At 42.1% G+C, this 24,087-nt stretch overlaps 1 protein-coding gene across 1 annotated transcript in view; it reads left to right on the forward strand.

Moving 5' to 3' along the window:
• Positions 1–24,087, forward strand: part of LOC147701257 (IgGFc-binding protein-like) — a 388,685-nt gene that overhangs the window by 344,794 nt on the left and 19,804 nt on the right. The window contains exons 27-30 of the mRNA XM_086930000.1: positions 14,794–15,355; positions 16,825–17,417; positions 19,581–20,151; positions 20,984–21,183. Coding sequence (XP_086786126.1) covers positions 14,794–15,355; positions 16,825–17,417; positions 19,581–20,151; positions 20,984–21,183 — 1,926 coding nt within the window. The remainder of the gene's footprint in view (positions 1–14,793; positions 15,356–16,824; positions 17,418–19,580; positions 20,152–20,983; positions 21,184–24,087) is intronic.

Consider the following 24,087-nt stretch of genomic DNA (forward strand, 5'->3'; position numbering starts at 1 on the left):
CCACTCTAATATTCCTCAGTCTACTTCACTCCATTCTAGCCCACTCCACCCTAATCTATCCCATTCCACCCTAATCTACCAAACTCCAACCTAATCTACCCAATTCAATGTACCCCACTCCAATTTATCATGCTAATATATCCAACTCCCCCACTCCAATCTACCCCACTCTAATCTATCTCCTTCTAATCTACCCCAATCCGATCTACCTCACTCCAATCTACCTCACCCCAATCTACCTCAATCTACCCACTCTAATCTTGTTATAAAATGAAACCCCATGTGCAGACGCGTGGTTAGCACCGCACAAAAATAATTTTTGCTGCTAATCGGGGGGCTTATCGGGAATTGTGGCTACAAAGTGTTCTAACATTGAATTGTATCTGGTTGCTGTTTTTATACGGAATTTGCACTAAGCTTACTGTTTGGAAATTAAAGTATTTTAATTGAAGACATTTTTAATTGAACTCAGCTTTTTTGCACATCGAGATGTTGGAAGACACCATTTTGGTTAGCGCTCCAGTGTCTCTAGGTTCTCGTTTTAAAACGCAGTGGGCATGCCGCTGCCGCGCCAAAGACCCACCTAAGGAAGCCCATCTGCACCCGCCCGTATCTGACTAGGTTCAAGGGCCAGGAAGCATGCCTTTCTTCGAGTTTATTAGGCCTTCATATTTTCTGCTCAACTTTTAGCACTGCAGGGGTCTCCCAATGAAAGATGTTTTCACTTCCTGCGTTTATCTAAAGGAGAAACTATATGTCAACGTTGCTCACTTTCAAGCCTTCCTCTAAAATACAAACTATTTTTAGAATGTTTTTAATTAACTGTAATTTATAGCTTTTCACTCTTCTAGAAGAGGAATACCTAGTTGCGGTATTTTTGACAGAAACGTGGCAACATGCAGATTCTAATCCAGATCATGCTCAAATCCTCACCCCTGGATATTATAGTCACAGAGACCATGAACCAAGAATTGTAGCGGTATGGGCATCATCCTGAAAGATTTGCTTAGCTGTCTCATGGAACCTGCTCAGATATTACACTCTGAGCGTATGACTTTTATTATCTTGTTTTCCCCACTAGCACTTTTGCTGGTGTTTTAGTATATAGATCACCTAGATCCGGTGGTATTTCTCTAATCCCTTCCTGAAGTTGTTGCCAATGTTTCCACTACGACAGCAAATGTTTTTCTATTAGATTTCAACCTTCATCTGAATGAGCCTATGAACACCCAAGCTTTAGCTCTTCTTCAAGACCTTTTGGCCATTCAGCTAACACAAAGAGTGATAAGAGCTACTCACAATAAAGGACATCTACTTGATCCTGTCTTCCAACGATAATAGGTTAAAGGTTTTAGACCCAGTTCCTGTAATCTGGTCAGATAATTTTCTGATACCAGTTATTCTGCAAACTGTGTCGCTGCCTCATAAATGTAATTCTACTAGTGCTAAAGATCAACCTTGGTCTAAATTGTCAGTGAAGCAATGGATACAAGCTCTTATAGATTATAGACCTATATTAGATTCAAACCCTACCATAGTCAATGGAAAGAATTCTGAATTGATCCCCCTAAAAAACTTCACAAGGAGAACAAAAGAGAAAATTTCACCTTGGTATGTACTATGTACCCAATCACCCTAAGTAGAAAATAATCTGTAAAAGTGCCTAAATAATATGGGGGACAAGGAAATAGAAATATAGAGATTCTATTAAATTCTATCAAGCTAAAATTGAAAAAAACTTAAGCAGTTTACTTTGAAGGAAAATGTTACCAAGCCACTAATTCCCTACGTGAAATTTTCAGGAATGCAAAAGCCCTTCTTGAGCCATCTTCTTCAAGCCCTACTTTGGAACCTTCACCCTTACCGTGCAATGACCTACCTAGGTTTTTTCATAAGAAAATTCAAGATATTTATGACATGTTTCACCATCCTTACTCTACTAATATTTACTTTTTTGATGTTGATCTTCCACCATTTACTCATAGTAGGCTCGAAGAAATTCCCTTCCTGACCCCGGATAAGCTCACAGAGATCCTATATCAAGTCAAATCAGGATCCCCCATCAATCTGATTTCCCCACAAAAGCTAGAGAGAGCTGTAGACTCAATACTCTCTTGTCTGCTTGAATTAATAAATCTTTCCTTTACTACTGGATGTTTTCCACTGGTATGGAAGCCCACCATGGTCAAAGCACCACTAAAAAAAGCTTAACTAGGACCCCTTAATGTTGGGCAACTATTGTCTTATTTCTCTTCTTCCAGGGATTGCTGAGATACTGGAAAAACATGCTAACAAGACCTTGTCAGAATTCCTGGAGAGTACTGAAGTATTGCACTGCACTCAGACTCGATTTTCACCCCCTTCTTAGTACAGAGACAACCTTAATGGCAGTGGTCAAAGAATATGAGATGTACGGTCGCCATTATCTTACTTGACTTAAGCTCAGCATTTGATACAGTAAACCATAGTATCATTGTAAAGAGACTTATGAAGGTTGGAATTATTGGAAGAGCTCTTACCTGGCTACAGTCTTTTCTTGAAGATAGTATCTTTCATGTTTATGAAGAAGGTTATATGTCCGACATCTTCCCTTTAAAATGTCGAGTACTTCAGGGCTCATCCTTGAGCCCAACTTAGTTTACTATATACATTAGGCCACTTGCAGACATCGTCTCATCTATTGGGATCTCAAAAATTACTTATGTTGACAATACTCAACTAGTTTTCTCCTTCACTCAAAATCAATACTCACCTTCTCTCTCTTTAGGCCTATGTCTTGAAAAGGTAGCTAAGAGGGTAGAACACTCCTGTCTCAAGCATAACGGGGACAAAACTGAGCTTATTTTCCTCTGTAACAATTCGATTCGGGGTCGTCGACTGGACTGGCCAAGTTGGGTGCTTCTCCCCCCTCTAAAACAATAATCAAAAGCCTTGGTATGTGGCTGGATATTACCCTTAAATTTGGCCATCAGTCAGTGGCTACTAGACTGGCCGAGTTGCTTGGGTGCTCCTCCTCCCTCTAAAACCCTCATCAAACAGGCCTTGGTATGTGGCTGGATAATTGCTTTAAATTTGAACATCTGTCAGTGAAGCTTGCAGACATTTGCTATGGTTTAGACTGCTTTGGAGGATTCTTACCCTTAATTCTTTTTCCGCAAAAAGGCTGATAGTCCAGGCTCTTGTTCTGTCTCGCCTGGATTATGGTAATTCTCTTTACCTAGGATCTCCGAAGGCCACAACAATGAAACTTCAGGTAGTATAGAACTGTGCTGCGCGATTGCTTTTTAATATTCATAGGAACCAATCTGCCTGACAATCGCTGATCTCTCTCCACTGGGTCCCTGTAGCTGAGAGGATCAAGTTCAAATCCCTGTGTATTTTCTACAAAGCATTGAGGGGCAAAGTACCCCAGATTTCCCGTTCTTTACTATTCTATCTCCTAGGAAGAACCCTGCTCTTCTTCAATGCGTACCTAGCAGAAGTAACCTCAGTTAGAAGAGAAGGATTTGGAGGCCGCTCTTTCTCATATATAATGTGGCCAGGTTATGGAACACCCTTTCTATTCCTCTGCATTCTGCAAACCAGCAACTTCCTTTTCAGAAAAGGCCTAAAACTGGGCTTTTCCATCTTATTTTCCATTAATAGAGGCTATAAATAATCTTCTTGAAGTTTCTGTGCAGCACTATCAGAGCTGGGCTGCCTACGGGTAGCTAAGCCCTCTATAAGAGTTTAATAATAATAACAATCTACTCCACCCCCCTCACACTCAACAGCATGCCACTAACTTTTAGCTAAGGCGAACAGAAGCCACAATTGTGTACAACATGGCTTAAACACCTTGCCAATACCTCTCACATAGCTGAGAGCTGTTGGCTTTCCCAATGCTTGTTTTAGTGCATAGGAGAATAATATTGTTCTTGGCACAAAGAATATTTGCATTATACTTGGAATTCAAGTCACCCGAAGACATAGTTTAACCACACGGATGACTAAAAAAGGGAAAATAAATAAAGAATGGAAAGAAAAAGAAATTGGAAAAATAAAGTATCGACCAGCCAGCCCTATCTCTGACATGCACTTTCTTTAGACAGATGTGCACATGTGATCAATGGAACTGCTGTCACCTTCATCTGGCTATGTTGTAAATAGTCTTCTAATAGCCTAAAAACATGTGCCATTGTCAGCCCTGCAAACAGTGTCAGATAAAGACAGACACAATGACCAGAATTATTTCTTGGCGGGGATCCCCTTGGTACACCAAAGAATTCTGCTGAATTTCACCAGTTTCAACAGTTTTTGTGCACAGGTTCCACTTACTTCATAATAACGTGGTTTTCTTTGCTAAATAAATAATGATACTTTTTAAATATAAAACCTCTCTACTTTCCAGGGTCTGTAAATATTATATGTTACCATTATACAATCTAATGCCATCCAAATATACACAGGTGTCAGAGACTAGCATTAATTCACCTACATCCACCTGCATTGGAAAGAGAAAAAAATGGGGTTATCCACCTCCACACCAACATACCTCCCAAGGTCCTCGTAACGACCTTGTGCTTAAGCAGACATTGCCATATGCGTTGCTCGTGGATAAGCCACTTTCCATTTACAAAGAACAACATAGCTATTATAGCAGGCTATACTGACTATTAGAACATTGGAATGTGGAGCACTCAATTGAATACACAATGAGTGACATTCTACTTTGTTTTTGATCAGAGCTGTTGCAGTGAACAAAGGTCTCTTGGTGCCCTCTAGTGGGAGAATTTTCTAATAACCTTATAACCCTTTGCAGCTAGGATATACCTGCCATAAAAGTCCCGCTCAGCTGTTGCTGTGAACAAACATTGAAATGTTGATTCTTTGGACTTCTACTGGCGATTTGAAGCCTAGAGCACTCAATTGTTTTCAATGGAGGTCCCAAAATTCCAATGTTCCAATAAGCAATGGTTCCTCCTGCTCGACTGATGGACTTCTGAGCCCCATACAAAGGTGTACTCAAATAGATAATGTGCTAGGTAGCCATAGTTTGATCAGCACCATGTGGTGGGCCGCCGCTGTACTTCTGTCACAGATCCTTAGGGCTTGGAACAAGATTGCAAAGAGTAATTACTGGTGCCAGCATCCACAACAACTGTTTTAAAATAAAAATGATAAAATGTACTTTATTTAGGATGCTTGGCTATTGTGGTACTGATTACTGCTTTCTGCACTGAGTGTATTTGATACAAACGGACATTGATTTTTAGAAATATCTTTGCTTCATTTGTATATGTGCTTTTTTGTACTATTTATTTATTTTATTTATTTTTTGCTATTTTTAAAGCGCGCAAATACCCATACAGGTGTCTCGGCGCTAGTGATCAGAGAACTCCTTACTCTTTGAGGGTGGTTAACAAATCGTTTTTGCATTTGTGAGTTTTACCTTTTGAATTTTAAATTCAAATGCGACTATTGGCATTCAAGTAACTGTGTGCATCTTTTGAAATGCACCTTCATAGCCATACCTTAATAATAATAAACAAGTTTATAAAGTGCATGGCTACACTAGCTAGCGTGTCCCCGCGCTGCAGCAGAAAAAAAAGACCAGGTTCCGGGCAGTGAGGTAAAAGCAGCTACAGGTTAAACAGAGGGGCTTACAGGTGGAAAAAGGCCGGTCTTAATCTTTCTACGGAAAATTCTTCGATGACTCCAGCCGGAGCCCTATTGGGAGTTTATTCCAGTGTTTTAATGCTAAAAAGCGGAAGGAGCGACCTCCCATCCTAGCTCTTCTGATGGTCGGAATGCTAACCTGCCCCGTCCCACTTGATCTCAGTCGGCGGGTAGGAACGTACGGGGTAAGGAGGTCATGCAGATAGGTGGGCCCTTCCTTCTTTAGAATGCGGTGGCTGACACACAAAGCTCCAAAAAGAATGTGTTTCCTAACCGGGAGCCAGTGAAGGGAAGCCTGGGCCTTGTTAGAGGGAGCTCTCCTAGGAAGCATTAGAACGAGACGAGACGCTGCATTCTGAATGCATTGGAGTCTCTGTACACATTTGATATTTGCTCCTAAGTAGAGGGCATTTCCATAGTCCAAGTGAGATGTCACCAGGGCGTGGACCATAGTTTTCCTCGCTGTGACCTGCAGTACATCTAAGTTCTTCCGGAGTCCTCGAAGAACCCCAAAACATCTTCCCGCCACCCGCTTGGTGTGAGTTTCAAAGGATAGTTTGGTATCCAACCACATCCCCAGGTTCTTAACCTGATCGCTAGGGGGAGGGGTCGGTCCCAATGATTTAGGGCACCATGCTGATGGACAAATCGAGGGTGCTTTGCCTTTCACTAGAACCTCTGTTTAATTGCCATTAAGTGTCAGGCAGTTATGAGCCATCCATGTCGCCAGTTCTTTTTTTTATTTTTGTCCTCATTCGCCACCAATCTCGCTTCAAATCACACCCTAGATGTCTGTACTCACTCTTAGCAAGTTGAGGGATGTAGACTGTTGGAGTTGGAGACCCGCCTACTAGTACCAGACCAACTTGGGGATCAATGAAGAAACTACTGAGATACCTCTTCTACCGAGCTCTGGGAGTTAAATGACTCTTGTCTTAGAACTACCAGAGAATCTAGCAATGGCTGAGTAAGCCCGAAGAGTATTAACGGCATAATCATAGGACTCAAGAAAAGAAAAGAAGAGAGAAAAAAGAGAAAAAAAAAAGGAGCGAAACAAGCCCTTCATCTCGTCATCTCAGGGCCCCATCTAAGTTGCAGGAGATTCCAAAATACTCTCTTCTTATTACTATGTATAAACATGTGGGGAGCGCGTAGTTACACGCTCCACTCCCAGGTGCACTGCATATGAGGATTCCATATCCAACTCAATTTTAAACCATTCAACCTCTTCACAGTTTATGCAATGTTCTTCATAAATGTTTGGCATTCTGCTGTCATCACATTCGTCAAATCCACATGTTTCTCGTACTGCATTTAAGAAACTTCTCATATTTCCTTGTGTCCATCCAGACTTCTTTTGAAAATAAGATCTTAATACACTAAGTAGTTCAGAGCAGCATTCTTTTATTTCATTTCGAACCCAATGCATTTCAGGCTATAGTCCAGCCCTTCGTCAGGGGTAACTGTAAATGGATAATTTTAAGTAATGCATTATTGATGGATAGTGTCAATACCTTATTTACAGTCATTTTAAAACCATTTCAAATACAAGCGGTCTAATGTTCAGTACTAATCAATACTACATGAATATACGAAGTGCATCACTGCCCCAATCCTTGATTTCGTGCTAAAACAGTTAATTTGGCTAACCCAACACCTCCCTAAAATATATATTCTGTCACCCATTGGGAGGTCCCTTTACCAGGCATTGAAGAAAAGCTTATCTGACACTACGTCAGAAACTCAGTTTAACTTATGAGGTTGCATTCGGAAAGTATTATTTCTATTACTATACATTTCTCCTTCTTATCAAGACTACAATTGTTTTCTCTTTCTTCTAACTGGTACAACACTCATAGATTTTCATGCCTTCTTTGTGTGTCTAAACATTATTATGCAACCCCGTTTTCGTGCCTGACATACCTGCTCATTCTTTCATCTCTTTCAGCCTGCGCTGCGCGCTGCACGTAATTGAATCTCCCACGTGTGTAAACCTGAGTTTTTAACCACATCCTGCTCCGCCCACCTCCTCCCCAAACCTGGTGCCTTCGCAAATAAGAACCTAAACTACATTCCCCACAGTGCATCATGATATATGTGCTGAATTTCATACATATTCAAATAAAACACATGCTTGTAGAAAATGTCCGTAATCCACCTCTATTCAGAATTCTTTACTGTCCTTCCATGTATTTGTGGTTACCGCCACCTGAGATTGTAGCTCCGAACACGTTGTTCAGCTCCATGTGGAATCGTCGATATTCGTCAAACATCTTATTACTGCCTGATCTGGCAAGATCTAATTTGGAGCCTGCCAAGACTGAAGACTGACAATCCAAAAAAGTAGGAGGGGTTGATTCTGTCCATTTCATACAAATTTGCCTCCTGGATAGCAGAGAAAAGCAGAGCTCCAGCTGGCCAGATTTTTTTCCCCAGAGCCGAATATAATTAGGGGTAAATCTTTGTTGATATGGCAACCCAAGATGCTTGTCAAAAAATTACCAACACTTCCCCAGAAGGAATCCAGAGATGGACACTCATTGAACATGTGAATGTCAGAAGCAGAAACCTGTCCACATTTTTTGTAACTCACCGGTGGCCCGTTAGTGATTTTGAACAGTTTATGTGGAGTAAAATAGGCCATGTGAATGGTAAACAGGTGGTTTCTTTTTAGCCAAGCTTGTTTCACAACTTCATGTAGGGTCTTACAAGACTTCTGCCACAGTTGAGCACAGTCCTGTGTAGGTAAAGAACTACCCCACAGTTCCTCAGCTAGATTGAATTTGCTGTCCACTTTTCCAACAGAGTTAGATACCAAAAAGAGACTTACTTCCTCCCTGGGGGCTTAGTCACAAGCTGACGTTCTAAAAAACTACCAAGACCCATAGCGTTTTTCCCATTTAGCTGTGGGTGCGATTGAACCCAGCTTACCAATTGAACATATATAAAACGGGAGAGACCTACTCCTACCCTTGTTCCCATGAAACAAGAGTGCCTCCTGGGAGAAGGTTTCTCCACACCACCAACCCCGCTTCTCTCAAAGGTATTGCCAATCTGTCCTTTAAACACTCTGGAACACCTGGGGAATCCCAGAGGGGAGCCAAACTGGAAAGATACCTAAGCCAATGAACCCCTCAATTTTGCCCAGGTTTTAGCCACCCCCTGGGGAACCTTCAGCTTAGCCTTTTTGAAAAACTTCGGACCCCGAATTTAAACAGAAAGCCCTCTTCTGATGAATTGGCCCCCCCTGAGAATAGCCAAGAGCATCCCTCCAGCACCAGTATTCAGGGGTATTCTTAATAACATACGTGAACATGAGAGTTGGAATGCCCGGGCATACAACTAGAGATCTGGTAAAGCTAGGCCTTCCTTTTCTCTTCTCCACCTCAGCTTTTTCCAGGCAATCCTAGGTAATTTGGATGCACAGATAAATGAATTCATTTCTCTCTGCAATTTATTGATGGTAGATTTTCAAAATGAAGGGGAATACAGTTAAAAAGGAAAGTGATCTTTGGGAGTATCGTCATCTTATCAAATTGATTCTGCCTAAGATGGGTAAGGAAAGTAGGGTCCAAGATCTTAGTAGCCTCTGACAGTCCCTTGCCACTATGGCCATGTTGGTATTGGCAATCTTAGTGATGTCTTGAACAACATGGACTCCCAAGTATCTAATTTTGGAACTAACCTGGTTCGGCAATGGTGTCGAGTCTCTACAAGATTCCAGGTCATGATCTCCGTCTTCGAAGCATTAATTTCCTATCCGGAGACAGAGCCAAACTCCTGAGCTAAACTGATGACTGCTGGGAAAGCTGACTGTAAGTTAGCTGAAAGAACTGAAATAATCATCAGCATACAGGGCTACCTTCCTCTCCCACTCCCCATACTTAAAAGGCTGGATATTAGGATCGTCCCTTAGCCATTGAGCAAATAGCTCGATCAAAGGTCAAAAAGAAGAAGGGAGAGTGGGCAATCCTGTCTGGTCTCTCTTGTGATCTTAAAGGGGTCCATAATATTCCTGTTAACCAGGAGTCTGGCAGTTGGATTCTGATAAATCAGCTAAACCATTTGACAAAAGTTTCCCCCTAAGTCGAACTTCATCAAGACCTCTGACAGATAGATCCAATTCACTCAGTCGAAGGCCTTGGTGGCATCCAAAGTCATGGCTGCCAAAGGGAGGGAGTATGTAGAAGCGATATCAATAGCACCGATGAAATCAATGGTTAGGTCCAAAAGCTGCAAGTTTCTGACAAAGCCCTTCTGATCTCAGTGGAGGACATCTCCCATCCCAAGGCCCAATCTTGCTGCTAAAATTGAAGTAAAAATGTTATAGTCTACATTCAAAAGTGATATAGGTCTATATGACCCGCAGCTTGAAGGGGATTTCCCTGGTTTCAATATCAAGATTATTACAGCGTCATTCCATGAAGCTGGGAGCCCTAGACCAGCCTCTAACACTAGATTAAAAAGCAACGTGAGAGTGGGGATGATCTTATCTCCCAATATCTTATAAATCTCCGCGGGGAGGCCATCCGAGCCCACTGTTTCCCGTTCTTACAATGTTGAATAGATTCTCTGACCTCAGTTTGAGTGAAAACCTGGTCCAAATGCTGTTGTTGATCAAAACTCAAGCAGGGAAGGGGGATATCCCCCAGCCATCTCTGGGCACTAAGGACATCCAGACTTTTGTCCTCACTGTAGATGTCCTGAAAATAGATCTGAAAACCCTGACTAATTTCCCCATCTGAGGAGAAGGTATCATTACCGCTAATAATCTCTTTAATATGATTCCTCACCCGGTCAGCTTTAGATTTCCATGCGAGGAGCTTGCCTGCACCTTCACGGTACTCGAAATAGGCAATTTTACTGGCCTCCCATCTACGCATAAGCCTGGAGTGTAGAATATTCTCTAACTGCCCCTTTAAGCTATCCCAATTAGCTTTCCGTTCTTGCTGGATTTCAAGGGAGGCTTGGGAAATTAATTTAGCCTCTGCATCCTTCAATTTTCCTTCTATTGAAGTCACCTCCTCCTTATATCTTTTAGTTCTAAAACATGCCCTGCTGGTAATTTGGCCACGCAAAAAAGCTTTTAGAGAGTCCCATACATTATTCATAGGAGTAGACCCTAGATTTGTTTCCAGAAACCATTCGGTTTCTTGTAGCAAAAAGGACTTCTCTTCCTCCTCTAAGAGTAAGGAATGGTCAAACGACCATGTCCGAGGAGGACCCGCTAGTGGACATTCCAGACCCAGAAGGATGCCTGAAGGATCTGAAAGGTGGTTGACAAGATAAGAAATTTTGTTGACTCTGCCTCAGCGAATTACTTATCAGCATATAATCTATTCTAGATTGGTGCTGATATTTATAGTTTCGAAATGATGCACCAGGCGGTAGACCCGATCTTTCCCTCCATATATATAGAAAAGCAAATTGTTTAATTGCCTCTAATAGAAAATCCCGAGATTTTGAGGGGACCCTAGCTCTACTATTTGGAGTCTTGTCTAATGCCGGATTCAAGACTATGTTAAAATTCCCAGCTAGGATAATCGGTTCAGAAAAATATAATGAATGAGAAAAAATGGTCTTGAGGCAGGCGGGATCATCTTGGTTAGGTCCATAGTAACCAGCCAGAGTGAACAGAGTCCCCCTTATCATAACTTTAATGATAACCCATCTGCCCCCTGGGTCAACCAGTTGCTGTAAAATATGCGCTTTGGCTGATTTCTTAAATATAATAAGGACTCCTCTGATATTTGCTGTCTGGCTTGTACATACATATGAGCCCACCCATCGTTTATTTTTAAGTAGAGAAGTTGTCTCTTCTTTAAGAAGATGTGTTTTTTGAAGAATCATAACCTGAGCTGGAGAATCTTGAAAAAAATTTATAATCTTGTCCCTTCTCGGTCTAGTTTGCAGCCTGTTAACATTCCAGGAGAACATCTGTAAAAGACTCATGTTAAGTCAGCCAAACCGCTCAACATAAAACAAAAAATGTGAATTAGGAGTGACTCACACCAACACCGGGACCAGGCCAGCCCCAAAGCCATCACTTTAAGAAAGGTGTAAATACAAACATAAAAAAAACTCCCAACCCCAACCCAATGACCCCCCTCGCCCCCCCCCCCCCCGCCCCTGGACTGCCACCTCTCCCTCTGGGAACCCTTACCCTAATTATCTGGACAAATGAAGTACAGGCAAGTGCATCCAGGAGATACCCGCCCAACCGCTTACACTAAAGGGAGAAGAAAAACAAAAGGACAGAGAAGCTAAATGCGGGGAAGAAATGCTGAAGAGAGAAGAAGAGCAAAGAGACCCTTTCTGCGCTTCAGGCCATCAATATCAATTGGGAAGGTCAAGGAACCTAAATAGTTATACTCTTTTGCTCTCTCTTCATCTCCTCCCCTAATATTATAGTCTCTTCTCCTATTGGCCCCTCTCACTTATAATCCCTAGCTATACTAACTCTTCCTCACAGGAGGAGAAAGGAAAAATACCTAACCTACCGGACCAAATACTGCCCTATCGAGGCCCTTAAACTAAGCTCAACCTTTATAAACCTCCCTTACTGATACTATCAAGCAGTTCATCTGTTTCCTGCACTGATCTTATATTGTGCATTTTATTGTTATGCATCACCTTTAAAAAAGCTGGGAATTTTAGTTGGGCCACTGCACCTAATTTATATAAATCCTTCTGCCCAGTTCCCATTGCCTCTCCAAGGTGTACCTCGAGAGGTCAGACCGAATCTCGAACGAGAACTCTTTTGCGCAAACTGTTTTCAGTTTCAATGCTGAATTAAGGATTTTGTCCTTTAAGGGAAGAGTAAGAAAATGAATGTTGGCTTAGCGGCGATATTTTTATCGCCGAGCTGCGGCGATTTTTATCGCTTAGGAACCTTGCTATTATCCAGGTTTATCTCCTAAGCGATAAAAATTGGCCGAAATGCATGAATATCGCTGAAAAGTCAGCGATATTCATGCATTACCGAGCTAATGCTCTTAGCCATGTTATCCACCTACCATTGGATAACATGGCTAAGAACTGCTCAGGGGCAGGTGTTAGCTTTTGGAGATAATCGCGCTTAGCGCGAATATCTCCAAAAGTTGGTAATAGGAGATAGCGATGTTAGCAACTGTTTCCAGTCGCTAACATCTTGGCACGCCCACTTTGCATGTCATTAGTGATAAATATCACTGACATGCAAAGCGGGGCCCAAGATGGTCGCTATCTCCTACTAGCTGTCGCTAACTGTTGTTAGCGACAGCTAGGTAATAGGGAGATAATTTTATCTCCGCTTTCTTGGCTTTTAAAGCCAAAAAAGCGGAGATAAACCCCCTTGATAATATGCCCCTCAGTTTCTCAAAGCGTGTGCGCCTGAATCAATTTTTTTATAACCTTTTTTTTCCAACAGCAGCAAAATGCTGCGCTTCCACTTTAACATGGGTGCCACTGCGCCTATTGTCAGCATTGTCGGTGGTTTGTAACATATCAATATAAACATTTAAATATTGTGGTGCAAAACATCTCATAAATGGTATCTCTTATTGGAGAGAACATGCCAGGAAAGATATGTACATTTACTGACTTGAAATAACAAACAGAATACTGTACAAATTTATTCTCATACTATCATGCACATCAGTTTGACGTAAAACCCATAAAGTGTGTATAGAAGGTTATACTCGGTATCACATCCATTGTTGCTTCTAAGATATTGAGGGGCATATTATCAAGGGGGTTTATCTCCGCTTTTTTGGCTTTAAAAGCCAAGAAAGCGGAGATAAAATGATCTCCCTATTACCTAGCCCACTTCATCACTCCTTTTGCAGCGTACTTTGTTTATGACTTTGGCAAATATAGGCAAGGCCAAACAGCTACCCATTATGGCCGCAAAACATTATGCCCTCAATTTCTTAACTTTTAGCACAAGCATCGGTAAACCCATTAGGTTTTGCCGCAGTGAATAATAATAAGCTGTGTTTTGTTCTAAGGTGCAGCATGTAATGTAGTGTATTTTGTAAAGCGCACAGCTGCCCCAACAGGGCATCCCGGCTCTGTATTACGCTGGTGAACCCTTCCTGGCTCTCCCTGTTGGATGCCCCTCCTGGGCACCCCCAAGGTGAAGCCAGGCATCCCAGTCTTGTAGGGGCTGTTGTGGAGATTAAGCAAGCTATTGCCCAGAGTTGCAGTATGGGACCCAGGCGCCAAGGCGATAATGATCAAATCCGCGGACATTGAGCCCAAGACCCTGCCGCATCGGGACTTGAACCCTGGTCCCAGGCCTGATCTCTGCTTCAGAGTCTGCCGCTCTAACCAGTGAGCCACACTTCCCCACTTAGCATGCTGAGTAGTTGCACAATATAGTTAAATAAAGTCTATAAAAGTCTTATGACATGTTTATGTACAAAAAGGTAATGTTGTTGTGTTGTTCCTAATGGTATAGTGCGGGTAAGTAATAGCAAGATTTTAAAAAATGAAATGAAAGAGGGAAATTGGTATAATAGCAATATTATGTGTTTAGAGGAGTTCTGACAACTTTTGGGCCCGGTGTCAGTGCACCTGCTGTACCATTCAAATCATGGCCCTGTTGCCTGCAAGGTAACTGCCCTTGTGACTGCCTGCCTATTAGTGAAATATTGTAATATTTGGTATTTAGCGGGGTTCCTAAAGCTTTGGGCCCCGGTGTCACTGCAGCTGCTGCACCACTGGAATCATTGACCTAATGACTGCAAGGTAACTACACGTGTGACTGTCTGCTTAATAGTTAAATATAGCAATATTTGGGGTTTAGAGGAGTTCTGACAACTTTTGGCTCTAGTGCCACTGCACCTGCATCACCATTGAAAAAATGGCTCTAGCGCCTGCTTGATAATTGCACTTGTGACTGCCTGTTTAATAGTAAAGTTTAGCAATCTTCTGCGTTTGGTTGGGTCCTGGAGCTTTTGGCTCTGGTGGCACTGTATCTGCTGTTCCATTCAAAACAGTAATTGATAAGAGCCCCCTTTTAAATTATATTAAATACATGAGATTTCACAAGCTTAGAGAAAGATCTGTGCATGCGAAACCTTAAAATCAGGAAGTTTGACTTTGGGAATTGGCTCAGAACGGCTAATGAGTGATGTCTTTTGTTCTTCCTAGGTGAATGGGACTGTGGTCTGTTTACCTTTCTACTTCCGAGACCTACAAGCATTCCGTTGTGGCAACAAAGTGGTTGTGAAGACTGCTTTTGGCCTGACACTGAAGTTTGATTGGAGCTCAGAGGTTAGTGTTACCATACCCAACACCTACGCCAATGCGGTGTCTGGACTTTGTGGAAACAACAATGGAAACGCTGACGATGACTTGACCACGAAAGATGGAAATATAACATCCAATGAAAAGGAGTTTGGAGACAGTTGGAAAGTCGCTGATGTCCCAGGATGTGAAACCGAGTGCAATGAACACTGTCCAAGTTGCAGCGAAGAACAAAATCAAGCGTACACGACCGAGGAGAACTGCGGAATGCTCACCAAGCCTGATGGCCCATTCAGTCAGTGCTATGAAACCATTAACCCAACAAACTACTTTAAAGATTGTGTCTTTGACTCTTGCCAAGCCCAAGGACAGCTATCCACAACGTGCAATGCCATCAAGGCCTACGTCACTGCGTGCCAAGCCAAGGGTGTCGTGCTCAAGGAATGGAGATCAGACCATTTCTGCTGTAAGCTGAGCAATGGAATTTATGTTTCTATTGACATTTGTTTATATTAAAATAACCAAAACCTTACACGCTTACCCACACGCACACACACACACACCCCCACACTCTTTAATCAAGAAAATTTTAAGTAGTTCATAAGAGTATGGGTTGTGTTTGTGTAAATGCCTAAAGTTAGAGAAGACAACTCAACTCTACACTCTGACATGCGCAGTGTGGCATCGATACATACATAGCAGCAGTGTAATTCATATTTTTGGCACACTAAAGGGCAGATAATTTTGAGAGACGGGTGTGCACTAGGGTCCCACTCATAAAGCAGACTGTTTGGCGGCACCCCAAGTGTCAAATAGAAGATTCCATAAAATGATGCTTGCCTCATCCTTGAGTATCATGGGTAAAGATCAATACTTAACCTAAGAAAGTGTTGTGGGGTACAAGGAAGGATACGAAAATGAAAACAGTGAAATAGTTAAACGATAAAAAGTTTAATATACAAATCAAGTATAAAACAATAAACAGAAATGGATTACTACAAATAGATGTGGGGAAATGAGGACAGTAAAGTGGAGAAAAATAGGTTTAACTGCTCCATTGAACGTCAGTGCGTTCCTACAGGCCTCAATTCATTACAACTTTAGGGTCCTGATTACTTAAAACACCTGTGTGTGCAGGGAAAAGATGGCACCCTTTGTTGAATGTAGTCAGCTGAACCCTGCCAGAATTCAACAAGGAGAAGAAGCACGGTATTTACTGGGACAAGTGCAATTTGGTATGCTAAGCAGCAAAATCCAACTGTTATTCCCCAATAAGTCGGAATAGATAATGATTGCATTCCATACATTCTGAACACCTCACCTCACAGATCTGATTGGATGCGACCTGGTCACTTTGAAGCAGACCCCTGCAGTGGTGTAACACACAATGATGCACCCTCCCCTCTTCCATTCCCCTTCGCAGAATGTGAGCAAACATTTTCTTGCTCACTTCAGTTCATCATTTAGTGTTTATTGTGCATTGAGATATTGGGACTTTTGCGGTTCAAAACAGTGAATAAAATAAAAAGCAGCGCAAAGTGAGAGTGACAGCCCTTAAGAGTTATGCAGGTGTCTAAAGAACCCCTCTACCTAGACTGTGGGGGTAGCAGTGTGAGTGCAGGTGACTGAGCCCAATGCCTGGGCCATGTGCAGCACTTGATATAGTTAGTTAACTGTTCTAAAGCATCCATTATCCGTGGATTGTCTGATGAATGCCTTTAGACCTATTTCCAGGAAAACCCACTTAACTTCCATGCACATCATAAAGTAAACTGTTTTGGAGCACCTAATGAAGGAAAAAAGTTATTTGCTGTGTTTGATGAATTATATGTTGCTGCTAACTGGCTTTTCCACATGCCGTGCATGATATGTTTCTAAAAATACTATGACCCCGGCTTCAGACTTACCATTAATATGTTCCTATTTCTAAAACAGCTCTCAAATGCCCCGATAAGAGTCACTATGAGTTGTGTGGCAGAGGTTGTCCGGGCACATGTTATGGTCTTGCTCCACCGACTGGTTGTGATGAGCCTTGCACCGAAGGATGCTTCTGCGACAGTGGATACATACTGAGCGGAGAGAAGTGTGTCCCCATTGCAGACTGTGGCTGCACGTACAAGGGCAGGTACTACCAGAAAGGAGAGGACTTCTACCCAGGCACCACCTGTGAGGAGAGATGCAGGTGCACAGACAGTGGAAACACAGAATGTGTCAAGATCTCCTGTGGTGTCAATGAGGAGTGCAAAGTTGTGGATGGGATCCAGGGCTGCCACCCCACAGGATTCGGCATATGTGTGGCAGCGGGTCACCGACATTACTTATCCTTTGATAACCGTGCCATTGACTACCAAGGAACATGCACGTACACACTGGCGGCCATCGACAGTGGCAAGCAGGGACACAGGTTTTCAGTGGTGGTTGGCAATGGACGTCATGAAAAGGACAATGTGGCACTCACTAAAATGGTGATGGTGTCATTGGACTACCACAATATCACCATGGAAAGGGGAGTGAGCTGGATGGTCAAGGTAAGATTGTGAGCCCTCATTTATTTGCAATTACAAGCATTCCAACCCAGGCAATTACTTTGAGATAGATTTTCTTTTGAAAAAACTGTAGAATATTATTGCTTTGTAAATGCAAGGTTAAATATTTAGCTGCATCAGAAAATCCTGATAAAAGCAAAAAAATCTCATTTCACATTCAGCAGAGAAAACTTACATTTCTCAAGATGATTCATATTGGATGGAGGGACAGAAAGTAACAAATTACAGTGGCCAGATGTTTCTTCATTGGAATGGTTCATTTGCTCAGATGATATGCCCAGGCAAAGAAGACAAGGGGGAATAGTAAGGAGAGCTATATTGCATATATTGTCCAATTGATAAGTTGTTTTAAGTGCAATGATTTTTGCTAAACAAGCAATAAAGATCTTATTATTATGGTAAGTAGAGCTATCGACCTGGTGTGTGGAAGTTGTTAAGTAGATTAAACAAATGGAGCACATGAGACCTTGATGTCTGGGTAGGTGGTTTATATAAGCACGTGGCAAACCTATGGATATTGCATTTTTGCTGTACATTTAAAGTGAATGCCTTAGGACACTTGTTGTCAAATGCTATTAAACTCAACAACACTCATTTTGCCAATGCTGAAAGAGAGGCTGAGTTGTTGCCCCCAAGGACTGAAACCTGAGTACCTTATGTTTAAGGTAATGTCTACAGCAAATGTACATCCCATTGTTTCTCTTGATTGCGTTGTCTACTAAAATCCCTAAACGAAATCCTTGTCAAGTAAATTGCCTACCCTACTTCAACTCCACCACTACAATGACAGTTTTAAATGAAATTAACTTAACATAATCAATTGTTATATCATTGTACATCTCTCCTTAATAAAGTTTACATTAAATTAAATTAAATCCTATTATCCTTAACATAAATATTATGCTGACCCTAAACATACCCGGTAACTACTGTGAATTAAGTTAAATAATTATGCCCAAATTAACAGGTAGATTAAAACATCCATAACTCATTTTACTTTTAGATTCTTTTAATTAGAAAGTAACCTTAACCCAACCAAAACAGCAATCCTAAACCTTATCATTAAAGATTTGAAATTCGATTCAAATATAATAAATACATTTAGCCTAACTAATATCAACTGATTTAATTCAAATAAAAAAAAACTAAGTTACCTGTTTCCATAATTATCAATTATATTGAACGAAATAACTTTTGATAAGTCATTTAACCTGATACCAATGCCAAACTATTAACTACCTACTAACTGCACTCAGCAAGGTTGTTTGATTGAGTTCCCAGTTTCCCACTTTGCATTTGGATGACCCCCATCTCTATCCGACCCTCCCAACCAACTTACTGTTGATTTCCCACCTACATAATCAGATGGTGCACTTGAAATTGTTTGGAATGTTTTATTCACACCAGTTTCCCTTTTCTGATTGCCAGCTTCAATGCTGTTTTGATGTTAACTGTCCTGAGGAGGACCACATAATCACGCCACTGGGGTTGAAACAACATTGATGTTTCAGTTACCCTCTGTTTAAGAAACAATTGTTTAACGTTAACTTCTTTGTAATCTAAATTTCCTTACAAATAATTAGATTTAATATGACATTTTCTTTACCATTTTACGTCCAGTTTTTAAATTAGACATATCACTGATTTGTTTTCATAATTACTTTTTGCTTACCACCTTTATGCTGTATATTATGGACTGCATTGATAAATTGAAAGTTAAAGTTAAATTGAAAGTTATTAGATTTGTGTCCAGAACCCTTTTGCCATTTGTTGTACTTTTGTTAATTCCTGCCCATTGGATATGATGCTGTGCACACATCCTGAATATATCTGAGTTTTAGATAATCAATTTTGTTATCAACCTTTTTTCATCTTAATATATGTAACTCCATAGAGGATGTGAAGACACATATATGTGCTGGAAACTGCACTTGTCAGGCATGTAGACTATATGGCAAACAACAGTACAACTAAACAATCATTCTCTGGTGTTTTGCTAGGCTTTTTGTTGTGGTGCATACAATTAACTATTTATATTTATTGAATCATATGGACTGTTTAATAACACATTTAAATTGTAAGAGTTAACATGATGTACTGATTAGTTCACCAGTTGTTCTTGACTCTTCTCTTGTCTTGACAAAGATTGACCAAGAACGATACAATCTCCCCTTGACCTTGGATGGTGGACATGTCATGATAAATCAAGAAGGAAACAATATGGTGGTCCGCACAAGTGCCGGCGAGGAGGTCCTCTATGACGGAGCACATTACGTGCAGGTGAAGGTTCCAACCACTTACAAGGACAAGATGTGTGGCCTTTGTGGCAATTTTAATGATGATCCAAGTGATGATTTCCTGCTGCCGAGTGGCAAAACTAGCACAAATATGGATGAGTTTTGTGAAGCCTGGAAGATGCCAGTGAAAGATTCTCAGTGCACCGATGGCTGCGGTAGCAAATGCCCGGTCTGTAGCGAGGAAAGAACCGCTCCGTACACAGCAAACACCAAGTGTGGCATGATCACAGCAACAGACGGACCCTTCCACAACTGCCACACACTTGTTGACCCCACCAACTATTTCAACTATTGTCTCTATGATATGTGTGTGCTGAGCAACGACCAAGAAGCACTTTGTAGCAGCCTGCAGGCATACACGGCTGCTTGCCAAGATGCTGGAGCGGAGATCCAAGCATGGAGAGAGACTGCTTCCTGCCGTAAGTCAATGTAATGGTGACATGACTCACAGTGCCTTTACACCAACTGATGCTCACTTTCTGATATTTTCACCCATTGCCTCTTACAAAACTGTTCAGGAGGGTGGTCTTGCCTTTTATTGCATCTGGCATTTCACCGGTCAGCTGGAGCCCTTGGAGTATGGTTTTGAAAGCTCAGGTTCCTCTGTTATTTTCGTTTGCTCCTTGAGATAATGATTTGTAGCAGGCACAGGGAGCATGACCAGAGAGAAGGAAAGAGGTAGCGAGAGGGATGGATAGAGAGGGAGAAGAGAGGGAGAAGAGAAAGAGGATGGATGGGTAGATGGATAGATGGCAAGAGAGCCAACCTTAGGATTGGCATAAACTCCCTCAATTTGCACTCCCAGGGAGACTGGGAGCCTGCGAGTGCACTTTCCAACCCAGCATCGCAGCTCGGGTTGGAGACAGCTTCAGTGAGCATGAAGGTTTAGCTGGCCTGATACGGCTGGCAAAATTGTCATGCGCACTTCAAACAGTGCCCACCATTCCTCCTCAGTGCCTGCCATCCTCTGACCACACCCTTAAGACTCCACGATACGAGACAAATAAAATGCTGATAAACATTGTTTATTATCGTTTTGTTTTTTCATGTTTTGCAGCTACTGCTGCTGGTAGGGGGGGTGACGCTCCTCCACCATAGTGGAGGAGGCGCGCTGGTCAGCTCAATGTCTCCTTTCTGCCAGCCCAGCTCTGGAGTCTCTAAAAATACACTCCTCTCCTAGGACTGGTTGCAGCCTATTAGTGTTGTGCTGCTAAATTCCAAACTTGATTTACCCTGTATTTCCTTCCGCAGCCCTCACCTGTCCAGCCAGCAGCCACTACGAGCTCAGCACGCACACCTGCGAGCACACCTGTGCCGCCCCCTTAGTGTCACCCTCTTGTACTCGTCGAGGCTATGAGGGCTGCGAGTGTGACACTTGGCAGGTGTTTGATGGGAGTCGCTGTGTGGCCATGAAGGCATGTGGGTGTGTATTCAACGGCAGGTACATTAAGGTAAGCACTCACCTTTCTGTAACTCTTCCACGGTGGTTAGGAGTGAAAGGAATCATGCACACGCTTGACCTGGATGAATGTCACAGTCCAATGCTGCGTTTAACAAGCTGTCAGAAATCTGAATGTCATACTTCTGTTAGATAGCAGCCACCTGCTGTTTCTCTGTCTCTCACTTGACTTCAAAGTACAGAACCCCACGCCCACTCTTCTTTCAGCCAGATTTTTAGAATATAGTGGTGTTAGTATGTTCTGAATATGACACTTTACCCCGCACATGCTTACAACACATGCCATTACCCTGCATTTTTTACTCCGCAAAATGTTTTACAATTCCGGGCTTTATAACGCAATCCATTACAACGCATTCTCCATTACAACGCAGTTTACTATTTTAACTCCACCGGGTTGCAAGGTTTTAGAAAATAGTTCTTGTTAGGCCTGTTGATGTATATTGCTTTGTCAAATGCAGTTTCGTGCATATTTGTAATTTTACAGCTGCATGCACAATGGGTACCAGTTTATGCACACTGTCGAATTCAATGCCAAGCAACTGGTAAAGCCTAGAGGCCTTATCAGTACACTGGAAATATTTTAGGCAAGTTTCCTTAGGTGTAATCTCTTTATAAGGAAGAGCTATGATAAACCAAATAGGCCTTTCTTACTTATTGTGAAAGCATGTGCAAAAGGCAATAGGCTTTTTAATGGTGAATTTGTATGACTCTGTGCTAAAGCCTGTAGGCAGATATTCTGTTCCATGGAATAATGAAACAATTACCTTAGTAGCCAAGAGATTTGGATTTGGTGTTGGTGACCCACCCGAGCAAACCATGGGAATAGACTATTTGCACAATGGCAATTCTTTGAAGGCTTTGAACTAGAGGCCTGATTAGTTCACTAGGAAAAACTATTTTCACTGCCATAGGTCGAACCTGTTTATTATGAAAAGTTATGATAAACTCAGTAGGCCTGAAACATTGACTGAAAAAATCAATAGTTATTTGAGGGTGGATTAGTATTTCCATGTATTAAAGCCTAGAAATAGTTGTTGTTTTCAAAGTTCTTTTTTTTAAGGCATATTAGCATTTCACAGGATGGTTGTGCATCACATAAGGAATAATGCCACAACAATCCCCCCATGTGACAAATTATCTATCGAGGTTACAGTTTCATGAAGAGGAATGCACCTTGCCACATTTCACTCCTGACAGCCCACCCTGTCTGGCCCAAATGGTACAGAACAGGAGGCTTAGAACTTTAACCCCTCCTCCCTCCCCCTTTCTCCCTCCTCCCACAACAAAATAATTTAACATCCAGAAGGCGGTCCTTAAATGAGGCTTACACTGGACTCTAGGTCCAGACGAATCTATAGCAGTCAACAGTATGTACACTTCTGATATCAGGTTGGTTTTTCAAGATGGCCAAGTGCCCTTCATCAAAAACTGAAATAGGTGCATAGCTCGCAATAAGGGAGGGCAAACCGCCAAGGGAGGCTGCTTGTGAGGTACGCGACGAGAGAACTCCGTTTGTATTCAGCATTTTTATAGTTATCTCTAAAAATATCAGCCATCCTCTCAATCGAAAATAATTTCCTAAGACGAGCATGCCATTGTGATAGCACCAGTGCTGCCTTTTTCTTCCATGATCCTGCAATCGCTACTTTGGCAGTGCCAAAACAAGCCCACATTATGGCCCGGCCAACTTTCGTTTGATGTTTTAACTCTTGATCTCTCAGTCCTAGTAGGGCTCCTTCTTTGATGGTGTGTATAGGGTAACCAAGAATCTCTTTCACGAGGGACAAAATCTCCTCCCAAAAAGGACGTATCGAGGGACAGTCCCACGATATGAGACTAAAGTCCCCTAGACGGCCACACCTTCTCCAACACAGATCAGAGGTCTCTGAAAAAATCTTTTACAGTTTTGTTGGGTACAGGTACCAATTAAAAAGAATCTTATAGCGTGCCTCCCTGAGTTCTAGGGAATGGTTATCCTTAGCGATATCCCTTCAAAGATGTTTCGGGGTCTTGGCGTATGTGAAGAAGGTTCTAAAGAAAAGAGACCACCCCTCTCATGGACCCCACCCGCTGCACACATTTTTCTATTGACATCTTCTCTTGTGTTGCTGCCTCTCTGACCTGCGGCTGGAGAGCCCAGTGTTTGAGTTGGAGAAAATGGAAGCGTTCGCTGGGCTTTGAAATCCCACTGACAGCTGGCAAAGATGAGAATGTCGTAATTATGAAACAGATCTGATAGCACCAGGCAGCCCCTTTCCCTCATAGGTAAAATGGACCCTCGCGCAGCACCGGGGGTAATTCAGGATTAGAGTAATTAGGTGCATAGAGAGGGGAAACGCAGACCACTCCAATCCCCTGGTCACCTTATCCCAAACTTTAATTGTGGTTCGCATGGTATTGCTAATGTACGCGGTTGGTGGCCAATCTTTCTTAGGTTTCCATATCAAATCCCATATCAATGAATGCCTTGTAGACGAAGGAATTCTTGCAGTTGATGTCCCAGTTCACTTTTACATTGTCGACTACATCGTTGACCGAACCGTCGATGAAGATTAAAATGACCAAAATAACTAAAACTGCCTAAAGCCCTGAAGTGACCTCTCCAATTAGGGTCTCACCTTTCCTTACTATCAATTTGCTGTATGTGGAAGAGTTGGCTAATGATGGGCCCTCTGGTGATGCACAAAGTTCTTCAGAACTCCAGGCAAAATACCAGGAGGAAGACTCCGACGGTGAGGATGAAAAGCAATACTATCAGTCATTCTATTCTCCTCCTCATATGTAGCATTATGAATCTTATCAATACAACCCACACCCCCAGCCTACACTGGATAAAATGCACATGCTCATTTCTTTAGTGCAACATCTACAAGCTATGCTGCAGGATTATAAG

This window comes from Lissotriton vulgaris, chromosome 7 (genome assembly GCF_964263255.1).
Source record: "Lissotriton vulgaris chromosome 7, aLisVul1.2, whole genome shotgun sequence".
Classification (NCBI taxonomy): Eukaryota; Metazoa; Chordata; class Amphibia; order Caudata; family Salamandridae; genus Lissotriton; species Lissotriton vulgaris.